Below are 17838 nucleotides of genomic sequence, written 5' to 3'. Positions count from 1 at the left end.
AGCTGGCAAGTTTTTTCTGTAAAAGGCCAAATACAGTCTCTGTCACAACCACAACTCTGTTGCTGTCGCTTAAAGCAGCCAAAAACAATGTGAGTGGCTGAGTTCCAATAAAACATTATCAGCATTATTATTTCTAAAAATAGGTGGAAGTCTAGATTTGGCCCATAAGCCATTATTTGGCAACCCCTATAAATATACATTAATTCTTTCAATATTTTCCAGATACAATACTGGACACAGTTTACAGTCTTATTTTAAAAAGGTAAGCCACAAAACCCCATGATTACAGGAAAAACAAATATAATCCAGATCTAATTTCAATTGTTGCCATCATGCCCAAGATTTAATCAGTATAAATTTAAAATGACTCTTCTTAATGTATACTCCTTTTATTAATCAACTCAGATTAATTTACCTTGTATTTTTCTTTGGCTTTCTCTTTCCCAAGAAGTTTAAGAACTTTATCAGCTAACAGCATGCTTTGTTGATTTTGGAACCCTTCTAATATACACACAGCTGTGACATCTAGAAATGATGGAAAAAACAAGAGTAAGTATGCAATTACCACAAAGATGATTAGCAGCATCAAATGGGCTATTACTACAGAATACCAAACTAAATTCACAGCCTCATGTGACTATCAATTTCACTTCCAATATATTGATTCTTAACATTTTAGTTTTAGTCTATGGCCAAACTCAAAGCTGAGAAAGTCACTCCACTTCTCTGGGATTCACATTCCTCACCTTGAAATGAAAGGAACTATGCTATATATATTTTGTGATGCTTCTCACTGCTCTACACTGGACATAGCAAATAAAACAAGTAACCCAGGTATATTCTTTTGTGGCTAGTAAGTATAGGCCAAATCAACATAACATGGCTCTCTCAGGTCTGGTTTTTTTTTTTTTTTTTTTTAAACAGGTCTCAGGGTTACTCCTTATCTCCAAAGCCGTCTTGCCCTTAATTAAATCTGCTTCAAACTACCATTTTAATCTGGCTATGCTACAGCTCAATATACAGTGGTTTGAGATCAAAGATTAATGCTTCCCTAACATCTTAACCTTTCATTCAAGGTAATCAACAGTGGCTGTCCTCTTGCTCTCTCTTTTTATGTCTTTTCCAGGGCCACACCTGCGGCATATGGAGGATCCCAGGCTAGGTGTCTAATTGGAGCTATAGCTGCTGGGCTACGCCACAGCCACAGCAACTCGGGATCCGAGCTGAATCTGTGACCTACACTACAGCTAATGACAACGCCGGATCCTTAACCCACTGAGCAAGGCCAGGGATCGAACCTGAAACCTCATAGTTTCTAGTTGGATTCATTAACCATTGAGCCATGACAGGAATTCCTGTCCTCTCTTTTTGAACTCAATTTCTCACAATTCCAAATCACTGCTCCTCCAAACAAGCCAGTCTGTTGCATGTCCCCCATGATAATCTGGTTAGTGCCAATGTCAATGGTTTTTCCCCATCCCATTTCGCCTAAAATCCATTTAAACTCTTTACAATTATTTCTTAATAACATCAAGTCTGGTTCAAAATTCATTAATTCTCTCTTCCAAAGCAATACTCCTTCCACCCACTACCAGAGTACATGATACCACAAAACTTCAAGTTTTTCTAAAATGTTCTCTAAACTCTCACAAGTGGATTACTCTCACTTGGTACTCCAGATTAAAAAAAGCAAAAAACAACACACACACACACACACAGAAACAAGTTTTTTTCTTTTAAATAATAATGTTACTTAAAAAATAATAATGGCTAAATTTTTGATTATTGATGCTTTTAAGGCAGATTTAGATATGTAGTAGAAAGCACTTGTTTTTTTTGCCTTTTCTAAGGCCGCTCCCTCGGCATATGGAGATTCCCAGGCTAGGGGTCCAATCGGAGCCATAGCCACCAGCCTACGCCACAGCCACAGTAACGTGGGATCCGAGCCGCGTCTGCGACCTACACCACAGCTCACAGCAACGCCAGATCCTTAACCCACTGAGCAAGGCCAGGGATCGAACCTGCAACCTCATGGTTCCTAGTTGGATTCTTTAACCACTGTGCCACAACGGGAACTCCTAGAAAGCACTTTTAGACTGCAGAAATTGCATTTGGGTTTAGCTTCACATCATCTAGAAGAATGTACTTTATAAGCCAGTGGCTGATATCCTAATTACAGTTATAGCAGCAGATATAGCCAATTAGAGACCAAGGAATATTAATAGTATTAACTGAGAATGGTAAATCCACCAGATGCTTTTTTTTTTTTTTTTTGGCCACCCCACAGCATATGGAGTTCCGGGGCCAGGGATCACATACAAGATGCAGTTGCAACCTAAGCTGTGGCAATGCTAGATCCTTAACCCACTGTGCCAGGCCACGGATCAAACCTGCATCCCAGCACTCCCAAGATGCCACCAATCCTGTTGCACCATAGTGGGAACTCCTTCACTAGATGCTTTGTATCAATTACATAATTTCCAGTTGAGTATAAGGATAATGTTTGAAAATACCAATAGAATAAAAACAAATGTTTTCTTTAATGACTCATGTCAAAATTATTTCATATTCAGGGAGTTCCCATCGTGGTGCAGTAGAAAAGGGTGTGTGGCCCTAAAAAGACAAAAAAAAAAAAATTCATATTCATACAGAATACTAACTGAATATATGTAGAATCTTAGAAATGATATCACTCACTAAAGTCTTCCTTTTTTTTTTTTTTTCATTTTTTAGAGCCATACTCACAGTACATGGAAGTTCCCAGGCTAGGGATTAAATTGGAGCTACAGCTATCAGCCTATACCACAGCCATAGCAATATGTGAACCGAGCTGCAGCTGTGACCTACACCACAGCTCATGCCAACACCAGATCCCCCGACCCACTAAGTGAGGCCAGGGATCAAACTTGCATCCTCGTGGATATAGTTGGATTCGTTTCCGCTGTGCCACAATGGGAACTCCCTGATTTCTTATTCATGAAATTACACTGATGCTCATTAGTTTCTAGTAGTATATAAACTTTAAATCATTTAATTCCATAGTTGGGAGGAGAGACAGTACTCAAGTATTAGCATTCACAATTTAGATTAGGAAACAAAGTCTCAACTGGGGAACAGTCGATCTTTTAAACACAATTGATTTCACTACTCACAGATAGGGTTTCATATAAATTTACCAATAACTACAAAACTTTGGTTATTTTCACATGTAAACACAAAAATACCCTCACCTTCTAAACATTCCTTCTTATTGTCTAGCTTCTCGTGGGCTTTTGCACGTCTAAAGAGAGCTTTCACATATTTGGGATTAAGTTCAACAGCCTTTGTACAATCTTGTGCCACCTCTTTCCATTTTTGCTGTAATTGAAAGTATTAAAAAAAGTCACACTAAAGGAATCACTGTTCAACAGAAATTAGTTTTCTAAACTCAATAGGCTGAATATTAAGAGTTCCACAATAGAAAAAATATTCCCAATTCATACAAAGAGTTAATATCCACAACACACCGAAACAACTCATATAAATAACTGTAATAAAGACAAGTAATGTGATTTTTTAAAATAGGTAAAGGATATACTTGAGCCATCTTTCTACCATCAAATCTACACTCTATCTGCAACTATGTGATCATATCGACTCCTTTCCCCTGTTGTTAAAACTGAGAGGGCAACTGTCTTTATTAAAGCCCAACCCTCCACTTGTGGGATGGATCCCCACACCACCACCCTTACTTCAGGGACTTCAACTATTAGCTATCATGCCTTTGCATCAATCTGCTTCTGTATTGAATTATTCCTATTAGCATAAAAACACCAGCTTTAACATTTCCGCCTCTTAAAAACCCTTGTTTGATCCTATAATTCTCTGCAGTTATTACCTCATCATCACCAAACCTCCAAGGAGTTGCCATTCTACTTGATTTCTACCTAACTCACTGGCTGCTCCTCCTCAGGAGTCTTCATAGCTGACTTTCCCCCCTCCAATTGATTTCTACATGCTGGAATGATCAAAGACTCATCCCTTCTCTCTCCTAGGAGATCACATCTATTGTCCTGAGTGTCTAACATCTAAAATTAAATGACTCTCAAATTTATCTCTTTAACCCAAACCAGTCTCCTAAAATAGAGACATTTCTTAATTCAACTGTCTGCTTAGCTGTCTCACTCTTTCCTCACTCCGCTATTATTAAAATCTCTGCTTCTCTTCACCCTTCATATCCAATGCAACAAATAAATTCTGCTGGTCTTCAATTTTCCTTCATGTCTCACCTAGGCAACTACAACAGGGAGTCTCCCTGCCTCCACTCCTGACTCTCCAAAATATTCTTGACAGAACAGTAAGAACAATTTTAGATGATGTTCCTGCCTTATTTAAAATCCTCAAATATTTCGCATTACACTCAGAATCAAATCCAAACTTCCTACCACTTCAAGGCTTTGCTGGCCTCTGCTACCTCTGCAATTTCATCTCTCTATACATACTACTTTAATCATGCCAAACCCTTGCCTGCTTCAGGGCAATTATATACACTGTTTCTTTCATTTGTTAAACTCTATTTTCCAATATTTTATGCACCAATCCCATCACTCCTCTATTACAGAATCCAAGCATTTATTACAATGTCATTTAACAGTTCACTGTTTTAGTGATTCTTGAGTTCTATGCATAATTGTTTGCTTTTCTAGACCCAGCTCCTACTATAGTAACCTTCCATATACGAGTCAATAAAATTTGAACAAAAAATGCAGAGAATACAAATGCCCAATAAACACAGAAGATGATCCATTTCACCAACATCTCAAAAAGTGCAGATTAAAACAATGAGAGACAGAGTATTCTTCTCTTACCAGAGTGGAAAAATTATTAGGACTGATAATACACAGTGAGATACTGGAAAACATGCATGTTTATATATCATTATCAGAAGAGATTTTGATATTCTTTATATCTCCAGTTCTAGAATTTTATTCTCCCAAAAACATTTTTTGCAACACTGAAAGAAACAGGGAAAATAGGAAGCAATCCACATGTTCATCAACAAGGAGATGTCTTCTACTATACAACCATATAACATCTGCTACATATAGCCTTTAAAGAGAATGAAACAGATCTCTGTGTGGTATGAAAAGCTGTACAAGATATAGTGGCAACTGAAAATATATACCACAAAAAAATGTAATAGGAATCGTCTTTGGTCTCCCCCCCACACACATGGTACTATTACATATATGGAGACAAAAACAGAAAAACTACACTCAAACTGTTGAGGAAGATGGGGTCACCAGAAACTTTTAACTTTCTATATTATCTAGTTTTGTAAAATGTGATACCAACAACTTTGGATTATATGTGTAACCAGCAACACCAAATTTGTTCTTAAAACAAAAACCTTATCATTTCAAAACAACTTCAAAAAGTTTATTAGATTTATTGGAGAAGCATTAACTGAAACATTATGCAAATAAAGAGAAACAAAAAGAATAGAAAAACCAACCTAGGATACATACCAACTGCTCAAAGGCAGCAGCTCTGTTTTGATAAAACGTGGAAAGGTCAACGTTCTTCTCTGTAGGGCACAAACTGATAGCCTCAGTATAGCACTGAATAGCTTGTTCATATTTTCCTGCTTTAAAATATTTGTTGCCTTTGTTCTTGGCTGCTTGGGCTCTATCAAGAGAGTTCTGAAATAAGAGGAAACAGTTATGAAACACTTATCAACACTCAGTAACAGAATCAGATCACAGTGATTAAATTACAAAACTGAAGGAAAAAATGGGAGGGTAGAATGGCTGTTGACAATGCAAGCCACTCATGTAAATATCTTTCTAAGATAGTCTTAGTAACAGGATTGCTAAGCCAGAAGGTTTATGTATTTTTAACTTGAAAAACAGACTTTTCCCAAACAAGTCTGTAGTGCTTTAAAGTACCACTTTTCTGCCATTCCTGCCAGCAAAAGATAACAGTAGCTGTGTTTAATTTTTGCCATCTAATAATTATAAAACAGTGGTTCTCAATCAGGGGTAATTTTCCCTCTAGAGAATGTCTGGAGACACTTTGATTATCACAACTGGGGGTTGGGCAGAGGTGCTAGTGGCACCTAGTAGGTAGATTCCAAGAATGCTGCTAACATTCTACAAAGAAGAGGACAACATCCCACAACAACCAACTATGAGATCCAAAATGTCAACAGTGCCAAGGCTGAAAAACCCATGTATAATATAATACTGATATTTTAACTCACATTTTCCTCACTATGAATGAATCTGAAATCTTTTCATGTTTATTAGCCATTTCGCTTTTTCATTCTCAAAACTACTTATTAATATATGTTGTGTTAACTACAATTGTTATCCCAAATCTACTGTTTGCTCATCAATAAATTTTTTTGCACTCCTATCTATCTCAGATTCAGCTTCCTAGAGAAGTTATTCACATACTTCATGAGTTAGTAGTTAATATCCACTAAAGACCGTTGCAAAAGCTTCAATCAACATTTGGGAAGCATCTTTGTAGACAAATCCAGTTATCTACATTCCAGCTACTAAGTCCAAGAGTTTTGTGGCCCGTCTTCACCCAAAACTTTGTCATCATTCAACTTTAACAAATATGCCATTATGAAAGAAGCCATATATCTCCAACAGGTAAGCACTGACAAAGCAAAAGCAGAAGTAGCTGCCTCCTACAATTAATTAACTTACAGGAACTGTCAAAGCTATTTTGCTTGGGACCCAGAGCATCTCAGTCACAAAGAGAAGATGGGATAGCAACCTCTTCTATCTGTTCTTTTCTCCTTTACTCTTGCTTTATTTTTCTTCACTTTTTTTTTTTTTCTTAAGGGCTGCACCTGTGGCATATGGAGGTTTCCAGGCTAGGGACTGAATCGGAGCTATAGCTGCTGGCCTACAACAGAGCCACAGCAACTCAGGATCTGAGCCGAGTCTGCAACCTACACCACAGCTCACGGCAATGCCAGAATCTCACCTCACTGAGGGAGGCCAGGGATGGAACCCACAACCTTATGGTTCCTATTTGGATTCATTTCCACTGCACAACGATGAGAACTTCCTCTTGCTTTATTTTTCTTTGCTGCCTTTTAAAAAAACTCTTACCTTTTGTTCCCCTTCTTTTGTCTGAATATAGCAATACTTATTTTTAAAAAGTATAGTGTGTAAAGAATGTATAGGAAACTCTAAGTTCAGAATATTAAACAGCTAGTTTAAACTAGTGTCAATAAGAAACACACATGCCTATTTTAAAACTAATATGTGGGAGGATGAAAGGAACCAAATAAAATGCAAATAAAGCAATAGAAGAATATAAAATCTTCCATTTGTAAACAGCCTTGATCACCTTCCAAAAACTCTGACAGTAAAAATCCTCAGCACAAAACATTCATAACAGAAGACAACTAAGACTTCCTTATGTAGTTGTGGACTTTGGAGGGCAACTATCAAGTGGACTGCTGGAAAACTGTACTTGAAGCAACCTCATCAGTCTTCCCATTCCACTAGCAGTGAGGAGCCCCTCCACCTAAGAGACAAATGACAAGCATACCGTGCCTGTCTCCCAAGAGGCCATATTATCAAGAATTTCTAACATAAAGGAAAATTAATTCCATAAAAGAGAAGCATCGACTCAAAAAACTAGTATTTGAAGAGGGGGGATTAAGATGGCAGAACAGAAGGACTGAAGCTCAACTTCTCTCCTAAAAACAACAAAATTCACAACTAAAGACTGAGCACTCTTCACCAAAATGGACCGGAAACCTAAAAAAATACCCTACTCAAGAAGAGAAAGAGGAGGCCACATCAAGAGGTAGGAGGGGCGATTTCACGATATAAACAACCCCATACCTCCTGGGTGGGAAGTTCCACAGACTGGAAACTAACTGGTTCACAGAGACTCACCTACAGGAGTGAGAGTTCTGAGCCACACATCAAACTCTCATGTGTGGGGATCTGGCACAGGGAAAAGAGCCCCGGAGCATGTGGCATTGTAGGCCAGTGGGGCTTGTGTGCAAGAGCTCCACTGGACTGGGGGAAAAGGAGACCCCGTTCTTAAAAGGCGCACACAGACTTTCACGTGCACTGAGTCCCAGGGCAAAGCAAAGTCTCCAAGGGAATCTGGGTCAAACCTGACTGCAGTTCTAGGAGGACATCCTGGGAAAACAGGGGTGAACGTGGCTTGTTGTGAGGGAAGGACATTGAAAGCGAAGCTCTCGGGAACATTCAGCAGCAGTGCCTTTCTCTGGAGGTAGCCATTTTGAGAAAATCTGGCTCCACCTGTCAGCCAGCTGTTGAGAAGCCCCAGGGCAAACAACAACCCAGGTGGGATCACAGCCCCACCCATCAGTAAACAGGCTACCTAAAGACCCCTCAGGCACACAGCTGCCTCTAATCCCATCCAGAGACTAAGCCCCACCCACCAGAGGGAGTAGAATTGGCTCCTCCTACCAGGGGGCAGGCATTAGCCCCTCCCATCAGGAAGCCTACAGCAAGCCCCCACATTGACTTCAGCCACAGGGGGGCAAACATCAGAAGTAAGAGAGGCTAAACTCTATTATCTGTAAGAAGGTCACCATACCAAAAACCTATAAAAATGAAAAGACAGAGGACTATAACTCAGATGAAGGAGAAAGGAAAAACTCCAGAAAAACAGCTATGTGATGAGGAGATTCTCAGCCTCCAGGAACAAGACTTTAGACTGTTGATGCTGAAGATGATGCAAGGCATTGGAAATAAACTGGAGGCAAAGATGGATAACTTACAGGAAACACTGAGCAAAGAGATACAAGATATAAAACTTAAGCAAGAAGAGATGCAAAACAATAACTGAAAGAAAAAATTCACTAGAAGCAGCTAACAGCAGAATACAGGAGGCAGAAGAACGAATAAGCGAGGTGGAGGACAGATTAGTGGAAATTACGGATGTAGAACAGAAAAGAGAAAAAAGATTGCTAACAAATGAAGAGAGTCTCAGAGAACTCTGGGACAACGTGAAAAGTGCCAACATCCGTATTATAGGGGTGCCAGAAGGAGAAGAGAGAGAGGAGACAGAAAAAATATTCCAAGAGATAATAGCCAAAAACTTCCCTCACATGGGGAAGGAATCACTCACTCAAATCCAGGAAGCACAAGGAGTACCATATAAAATAAACCCAAGGAAGAACACCCCAAGACACATACTAATCAAACTGACCAAAATTAAAGACAAAGAGAAAATCTTGAAAGCAGCTAGGGAAAAGAAACAAATAACATACAAGGGAACCCTGATAACGCTATGGGCAGATTTTTCAACAGAAACTCTGCAGGCCAGAAGGGAGTGGCATGATATACTCAACGTGATGAAAGGAAAAAACCTTCAACCAAGATTATCTACCCAGCAAGGCTCTCCTTCAGATTTGAAGGAGAAATCGAAAGCTTCACAGATAAGCAAAAGCTGAGAGAATTCAGCAACACTAAACCAGCCTTACAACAAATACTAAAGGAACTTGTATAGGCAGAAAAGAACAAGAGAAGAAGGAAAGGAAAAAGAGCAGCAAAAACAAATCCGAAGTAATTAATAAAATGGCAATAAGAACATACATATCAATAATTACCTTAAATGTAGATGGACTAAACGCCCCAACCAAAAGACATAGACTGGCTGAATGGATACAAAAACAAGACTCATATATATGCTGTCTTCTAGAAATGCACTTCACTTCTAGGGACACATACAAATTGAAAGTGAGAGGATGGAAGAAAATATTCAACGCAAACGGGGATCAAAAGAAAGCTGGAGTAGCAATACTCATATCAGAAAAAATAGACTTTAAAATGAAGAATATTTTAAGGGACAAAGAAGGACATTACATAATGATCAAAGGATCAATCCAAGAAGATGATATAACAATTTTAAATATCTACACACCCAACACAGGTTCACCACAATATATAAGGCAATGGCTAACAACCTTAAAAGGACAAATCAACAATAACCCAATAATAGTGGGGGACTTTAACACCCCACTGACAGCAATGGACAGATCATCCAGACAGAAAATCAGTAAGGAAACACAGGCCCTGAATGAAGCATTAAACCAGATGGACTTAATAGATATTTATAAGACATTTCATACAAAAGCAAAAGAACACACATTCTTCTCAAGTGCACATGGAACATTCTCTAAGATTGATCATATCCTGGGATACAAATCCAACCTCAGTAACTTTAAGAAAAGTGAAATCATATCAAGCATCTTTTCCGACCACAACGCTATACAACTGGAAATCAACAACAAGAAAAAAACTGCAAAAAAACACAAACACGTGGAGACTAAACAACATGCTACCAATCAACCAATGGATCACTGAAGAAATCAAAGAGGAAATTAAAAAATACCTAGAAGCAAATGACAACAAAGATACGACACTCCAAACCCATGGGATGCAGCAAAAGCTGTTCTAAGAGGAAAGTTTAGAGCGATACAAGCTCACCTCAGGAAATAAGCGAAAGCCCAAATAAACAAGCTAACTTTACATCTAAAGCAGCTAGAGAGAGAACAGACAAGACCTCAAGTTAGTAGAAGGAAAGAAATCATAAAGATCAGAGCAGAAACCAATGAAATAGAAACAAAGAAACCATAGAAAAGATCAATGAAATGAAAAGCTGGTTCTTTGAAAAGATCAACAAAATTGATAAACCCTTAGCCAGACTTATCAAGAAAAAAAGAGAGAGGACTCAAATCAATTAAAATAGAAATGAAAAAAGAGAAGTAACAACGGACATCACAGAAATACAAAGGATCATAAGAGACTACTATATGCAACTATATGCCAATAAAATGGAAAACCTAGAAGAAATGGACAAATTCTTAGAAAAGTACAATCTTCCAAGACTAAACCAAGATAAAATAGAAAAGATGAATGGACCCATCACAAGAACTGAAATTGAAACTGTGATTAAAAAACTTCCAACAGGAGTTCCCGTCGTGGCGCAGTGGTTAACAAATCTGACTAGGAACCATGAGGTTGCGGGTTTGGTCCCTGCCCTTACTCAGTGGGTCAAGGTTCCGGCGTTGCCGTGAGCTGTGGTGTAGGTCGCAGACGCGGCTCGAATCCTGCGTTGCTATGGCTCTGGCGTAGGCTGGCAGCTGCAGCTCTGATTCGACCCCTAGCCCGGGAACCTCCATATGCCGTAGGAGTGGCCCAAGAAATGGCAAAAAGACAAAAAAAAACAAACAAACAAAAAAAAAAAAACTTCCAACAAACAAAAGTCCAGGACCAGATGGCTTCACAGGCGAATTCTATCAAACATTTAGAGAAGAGCTAACACCTAGTCTTCTGAAACTATTTCAAAAAATTGCAGAGGAAGGGATACTCCCAAACTCATTCTATGAGGCCACTATCACCCTGGTACCAAAACCAAACACTCCACAAAAAAAGAAAACTATAGGCCAATTTCACTGATGAACATTGATGCAAAAATCCTCAACAAAATACTAGCAAACCACATCCAACAGTACATTAAAAGGACTGTACATCATGATCAAGTGGGATTTATCCCAGGGATGCAAGGGTTCTTCAATATCCACAAATTTATCAGTGTGATACACCACATTAACAAACTGAAGAATAAAAACCACGTGATCCTCTCAATACTCACAGAAAAAGCCTTTGACAAAATCCAACACCCATTTCTGATAAAAACCCTTCAGAAATTGGGCATAACGGGAACCTACCTCAACATGATAAAGGCCATATACGACAAACCCACAGCTGACATCATTCTCAATGGTGAAAAGCTGAAAGAATTCCCGCTGAGATCAGGAACAAGACAAGGATGTCCACTTTCGCCACTATTCTTCAACATAGTTCTGGAAGTCCTAGCCACAGCAATCAGAAAAGTAAAAGAAATAAAAGGAATCCAAATGGGAAAGGAAGAAGTAAAACTATCGCTATTTGCAGATGACATGATACTATACCTAAAGAATCCTAAAGACTCTACCAGAAAAGTATTAGAGCTCATCCATGAATTTGGCAGCAGGATACAAAATCAATACACAGAAATCGACAGAGTTTCTATATACTAACAATGAAAAAGCAGAAAGAGAAATTAGGGAAGCAATCCCGTTTACCATCGGATGCAAAAGAATAAAATACCTAGGAGTAAACCTACCTAAAGAAACAAAAGACCTATACTCTGAAAATTACAAGCCACTGATGAAAGAAATCAAAGATGACACAAATAGATGGAAAGATATACCATGCTCGTGGATTGGAAGAGTTAATATTATCAAAATGATTATACTACCTAAGGCAATCTACAGATTCAATGCAATCCCTATCAAATTACCAAGGACATTTTTCACAGAACTTGAACAAAAGATTTTCAAGTTTGTTTGGAAGCTCAAAAGACCCAGACTAGCCAAAGACATCCTGAGAAAGAAAAATGGAGCTGGAGGAATCAGGCTCACTGACTTTAGTCTGTAGTACAAAGCAACAGTCGTCAAAACTGCATGGTACTGGCACAAAGACAGTGGAACAGGATAGAAAGCCCAGAATTAAATCCACGGACCTACAGCCAACTCATCTATGACAAACGAGGCAAGAATATACAATGGAGAAAGGACAGCTTGTTCAATAAGTGGTGCTGGGGAAACTGGACAGCCACATGGAAAAGAATGAAATTAGAACACTCCCTAACACCAGACACAAAAATAAACTCCAAATGGATTAAAGACCTAGATATAAGACCAGACACTATAAAACTCTTAGAGGAAAACATAGGCCAAACATTCTTTGACATAAACGACAGCAACATCTTCTCAGATCCACCTATCAGAGTATTGACAATAAAAAGAAAAATAAACAAATGGGAACTACTCAAACTTCAAAGTTTCTGCACAGCAAAGGAAACCCTAAACAACACAAAAAGACAACCCACAGAATGCGAGAAAATCTTTGCAAGTGAATCAACTGACAAAGGGATTCATCTCCAAAATTTATAAACAACTTCTGCAGCTCCATACCAAAAAAACAAACAAGCCTATCAAACAATGGGCAGAAGATCTAAACAGACAATTCTCCAAAGACATACAGACAGCTAAGAAACACAGGAAAAGATGTTCAACGTCACTCATTATTAGAGAAATGCAAATCACAACCACTATGAGGTATCACCTTACACCAGCCAGAACGGCCAGCATCAAATAGTCTACAAACAATAAGCGCTGGAGAGGGTGTGAAGAAAAAAGAACACTAGTACACTGTTGGTGGAATTGTAAATAGGTGCAACCACTGTGGAAAGCAGTATGGAGATGCATCAGAAAACTAAACATAGAACTACCATTTGATCCAGCAATCCCACACCTGGCCATCTATCCAGAGAAAACCATGACTTACAAAGACACATGTACTCCAATGTTCATTGCAGCACTATTTACAATAGCCAAGACATGGAAACAACCTCAATGTCCATCGACAGAGGAGTGGATCAAAAAGAGGTGGTACATATACACAATGGAATATTACTCAGCCATCAAAAGGAACGAAATACCAGCATTTTTTGCAACATGGATGGACCTAGAAACTATCATGCTAAGTGAAGTCAGCCATACAATGAGACACCAACATCAAATGCTTTCACTGACATGTGGAATCTGAAAAAAGGACAGACTGAACTTCTTTGCAGAACAGATGCTGACTCACAGACATTGAAAAACTTACGGTCTCCAGAGGAGACAGTTTGGGGTGTGGGGGGATGTGCCTGGGCTGTGGGATGGAAATCCTGTGAAATTAGATTGTTATGATCATTATACAACTACAGATGTGATAAATTCATTTGAATAATAAAAAAGGGGAAAAAAAACTAGTATTTGATAAAGCAGGATAAAGAAAGCAAACAGAAAATTTAACATCAAAGGAATGAGATTTGATTATTACTTTTTTTTTTTTTAAGGCCTGCTGTTAAAATGCAATAACGGCTTGGATTTAATCCCTGACCTGGGCACTTCCATATGTGCGGGATGTGGCCATAAAAAGAAAAAAAAAAAAAAAAGACATCAATTAGACACCTTGAAAATCAAAAAGGATTAATTATTACAATGAACTCAATGGATGGACAATATATTAGAATGGCCATAAATGAGGAGGAAATTAACAAGCAGAAAGCAGAGCTAGGAAGACTGCCAGAATGCATTAAGAACAAAGGGATAGGGAGGTAAGAAGTTTGGAGAAGTCAGATGACATATCTGGAGTATAAATCTCAACGTTCCAACATCAATCTACCTGAAGCTTGATTCTTCAATTGTTGTGGCTCAGTGGTTAATGAATCCCACTAGGAACCATGAGGTTTTGGGTTTGACCCCTGGCCTCGCTCAGTGGGTTAAGGATCCAGCATTGCTGTGAGCTATGGTGTAGGTTGCAGATCCGGCCCAGATCCTGCGTTGCTGTGGCTCCGGGGTAGGCCAGCAGCTACAGTTCCGATTAGACTACGGCCTGGAAACTTCCATATGCCGTGGATGCAGTTCTAGTAAAGACAAAAAGACGAAAAAAGAAAAATTTCAGGAGCTAAAAAACAAAAACAAAAACAAACCCCACACATTTTTAGATATATCATGGTGAAACTCCACAGTAAAAATCTTGACGTTTTTAGGCAGAAAAAGCAGATTACCTACAAAGGAAAAACAACCAGGAGTTTCCATTGTGGCACAGTGGTTAACGAATTCGACTAGGAACCATAAGGTTGCGGGATAGATTCCTGGCCTTGCTCAGTGGGTTAACGATCCGGCATTGCCATGAGCTGTGGTGTAGGTCACAGACACAGCCTGGATCCCATGTTGCTGTGGCTCTGGTGTAAGCTGGTGGCTACAGCTCCAATTAGACCCCTAGCCTGGGAACCTCCACATGCTCCAGGAGCGGCCCTAGAAAAGGCAAAAAACGACAAAAAAAAAAAAAAAAAGAAAAAGAAAAAGAACCAAACTGGAGTCAGATTATCACCAACATTAAGTATTAAAAAGTAATGAAATAACAACTTCAAAGTTCTGACAAAAGATTATCTTGAACTTAAAATCTTATATCTAGCTAAATTAACGCTGAACACAGAAGAGAAATAGAGCTGTACAACTTCCTTGGCAGTAACTCCAGTGGGGAAGATGATCAATACAACAAAGAGCCTGAAAGGAAGAAATAAAAAGGCAGAGTACCTACGGCAAGAATCATTAAACACGTTAATAATAAAATAAATGTGAATAGATTAAATCTCCCTATTATAAATAAACTACTTAAAATAAAAAATAACTGTATGCTACCTAAAAGGCATGACCTAAATCAAAATGACAGGTCAAAAAAGAATGTAAAAAATTTACAGAATGCAAATACTTGCCAAAAAAAAGGCAGTATCAAACAAACAAACAAACAAAAAAAAAAACATTCAAATGCCTCAGATGGCACAGAGGGCAGTTTTACTGATAAAAGATACAATCTGCCAAGAAAACATCGTAACCACAGACCTTTATGTGCCTAATAAAACTTCAAAATAATGAAACAATTACTTTTGTCTTAAACATAAAAACAAGAAAAGCATTATTTCAATTTCTTGTAAAAGGGTAACAATGTTTCTAAGTCATTGAGAACATGTCTAATACACATCCTAATACACTAGGGACTGCTGATATAGAAAATAATGTGGTATATTAAATGCATATGAGAAGTATGACTACAAACACACTGAAAATGCCTTCAGTATTTTTATTAAAGATTTGCAGATTAAATAAAAAGAATGTTCTTTGTCACAGTAGTGATCTCGTCTACTTAGCACCTTCAGGCAATGAACTCTTCCCTGTATACTGGAAGTTTATGGCTACACATTATCACACAGAATACAAGGAGGGGCAGTCACAGTGAGGGCAGACAAATCAAAAGAAGAGAGAAATCTGGATAGGTATACAAGGCTTCCTCTCCTTAAAAAGATGGATACCTCTTTATTTTTATTCAGCAAAGTCTAAACCTAATTGGAGTTCCCATTGTGGCTCAATGGGTTAAGAACCTGACATAGTATCCATGAGGATGTGGGTTCGATCCCTGGTCTCCCTCAGAGTTAAAGATCCGATGTTGCTGCAAGCTGTAGCTCAGATCTGGTGTTGGAGCGGCTATGCTGCAGTTGCAGTTCAATTCAACCCCTAGTCTAGGAACTTCCATGTGCTGCAGGTGCAGCCCTAAATTTTTTTTTTTTAATTAAAAAATAAACCTAAGGAGTTCCCATTGTGGCACAGTGGTTAAAGAATCTGACTAGGAACCATGAGGTTGAGGGTTCGATCCCTGGCCTTGCTCAGTGGGTTAACGATCCGGCGTTGCTGTGAGCTGTGGTGTAGGTCGCAGACGCGGCTCGGATCTCGAGTTGCTGTGGCTCCGGCATAGGCTGGCAGCTACAGCTCCGATTGGACCCCTAGCCTGGGAACCTCCATATGCCACTGATAAAATTTAGGACAAAATGCTGCTTAGCACAATGCTAGCTTGTCAATCAATACCAGCCTCCTGCTATGTCAGGAACCAGCCATTATTTTCATAAGCTTTGAGGCCATCATCAGGCAGGATTTAAAATAAATGCAGCACTGGAGGAGAAAAGTTTAAGCTGAAAACATACAACTACCAATTTTTTGTCCTTTTTTTAGGGCCACACCCGTGGCATATGGAAGTTTCCAGGCCAGGGATTGAATCAGAGCTGCAGGTGGCCTACACCACAGCCACGGCAACACCAGATCCGAGCCATGTCTTTGACCTACACTGCAGTTCAGGGCAATGCTGGATCCTTAACCCATGAAGCGAGGCCAGGGATCGAACCTGCATCCTCATGGATACTAGTTGGGTTCAATACCGATGAGCCACAACAGGAACACCCTGAATGCATTTAAGTTGAATTAAAGTCAGGTAATACATTAAGTTCTATTTGGATGAGTTGACCTAATAGGATTGAAGAAAATGGGAACTCCCATAACTTTATAAAGAACTCCCAATTCTTAATAAGGGATTTTAACTGCATCTCTCAGGAATACTTTGTACTACTTTTCAGTCACTTTCTTCCCCACTCAGTCTACCTTCTCAAGTTATAAGAACTTTCATAATCAAAGCTTAAAGTTGGGAAATAAGCCCAAAGACAATTCTGAAAGCATATTTTATAAAAGAGAACTGAAGACATACAGATCTAGAACGTAATGGCAAAGACCTGAATTGCTAATATCTTTCCATGTGGTGTACTGCATATCTAAAAGCTGCCAAAGAGATTTAAGACTATAAAGCCATTATTTTACTAGAAATCACTTTTTGTTTTGGTAGTTTTTTTTTTTTTTTTTGGTCTTTTTGTCTTTTTCTAGGGCTGCACCCGAGGCATATGAAGGTTCCCAGGTTAGAGGTCTAATCAGAGCTGTAGCCACCGGCCTATGCCAGATCCAAGCTGCGTCTGTGACCTACACCACAGCTCATGGCAATGCCAGATCCTTAACCCACTGAGCAAGGCCAGGGATATAACCAGCAACCTCGTGGTTCCTAGTTGGATTCATTAACGACGGGTACTCCAGTACTGGTAGACTTTTTAAGGGTCCAAACATTCCATAATATTTTCATACCAAAATTCTGTGAAAACGCATTTTTCTCCTACTTTTCTTACAACGAATTAATTTCTGATAGATCTAAAAGATCTTTTTAACAAGTACACTGGATCATGTCAGTCCCTGCTTTAAAACCTAATAACTTCCAACTACCATGGCCTACACACAAGACTCCATACTCCCAATTCTCTACTCCATCACCTAGCTTCCTATACGTAACTTTAGTGGATTCAAACAATACTAATCTCCTT

General features: G+C 38.9%; 1 protein-coding gene across 3 annotated transcripts in view; it reads right to left on the bottom strand.

Annotated features, from left to right (window-relative positions):
* TOMM70 (translocase of outer mitochondrial membrane 70) overlaps positions 1-17838 on the bottom strand; it is a 47321-nt gene that overhangs the window by 19158 nt on the left and 10325 nt on the right. For all 3 annotated transcript variants that reach the window (XR_014824950.1, XR_014824951.1, XM_021071309.2), the window contains exons 2-4: positions 5508-5681; positions 3231-3357; positions 416-525 (exon numbers count right to left, since the gene is read on the bottom strand). Coding sequence is in view for 1 of the 3 variants with exons in the window: in XM_021071309.2 (XP_020926968.1) it covers positions 416-525; positions 3231-3357; positions 5508-5681 (411 nt within the window). In the remaining 2 variants the exon portion in view is untranslated. The remainder of the gene's footprint in view (positions 1-415; positions 526-3230; positions 3358-5507; positions 5682-17838) is intronic.

Source organism: Sus scrofa, chromosome 13, assembly GCF_054392235.1.
Source record: "Sus scrofa isolate SSC_HxYL_T2T_F1_AM1 chromosome 13, Sscrofa_HxYL_maternal_Yorkshire_Landrace_v2.0, whole genome shotgun sequence".
Lineage (NCBI taxonomy): Eukaryota > Metazoa > Chordata > Mammalia > Artiodactyla > Suidae > Sus > Sus scrofa.
Note: the sequence above shows the minus strand (reverse complement) of the source record. Positions and strands in the feature narration are given on the sequence as shown.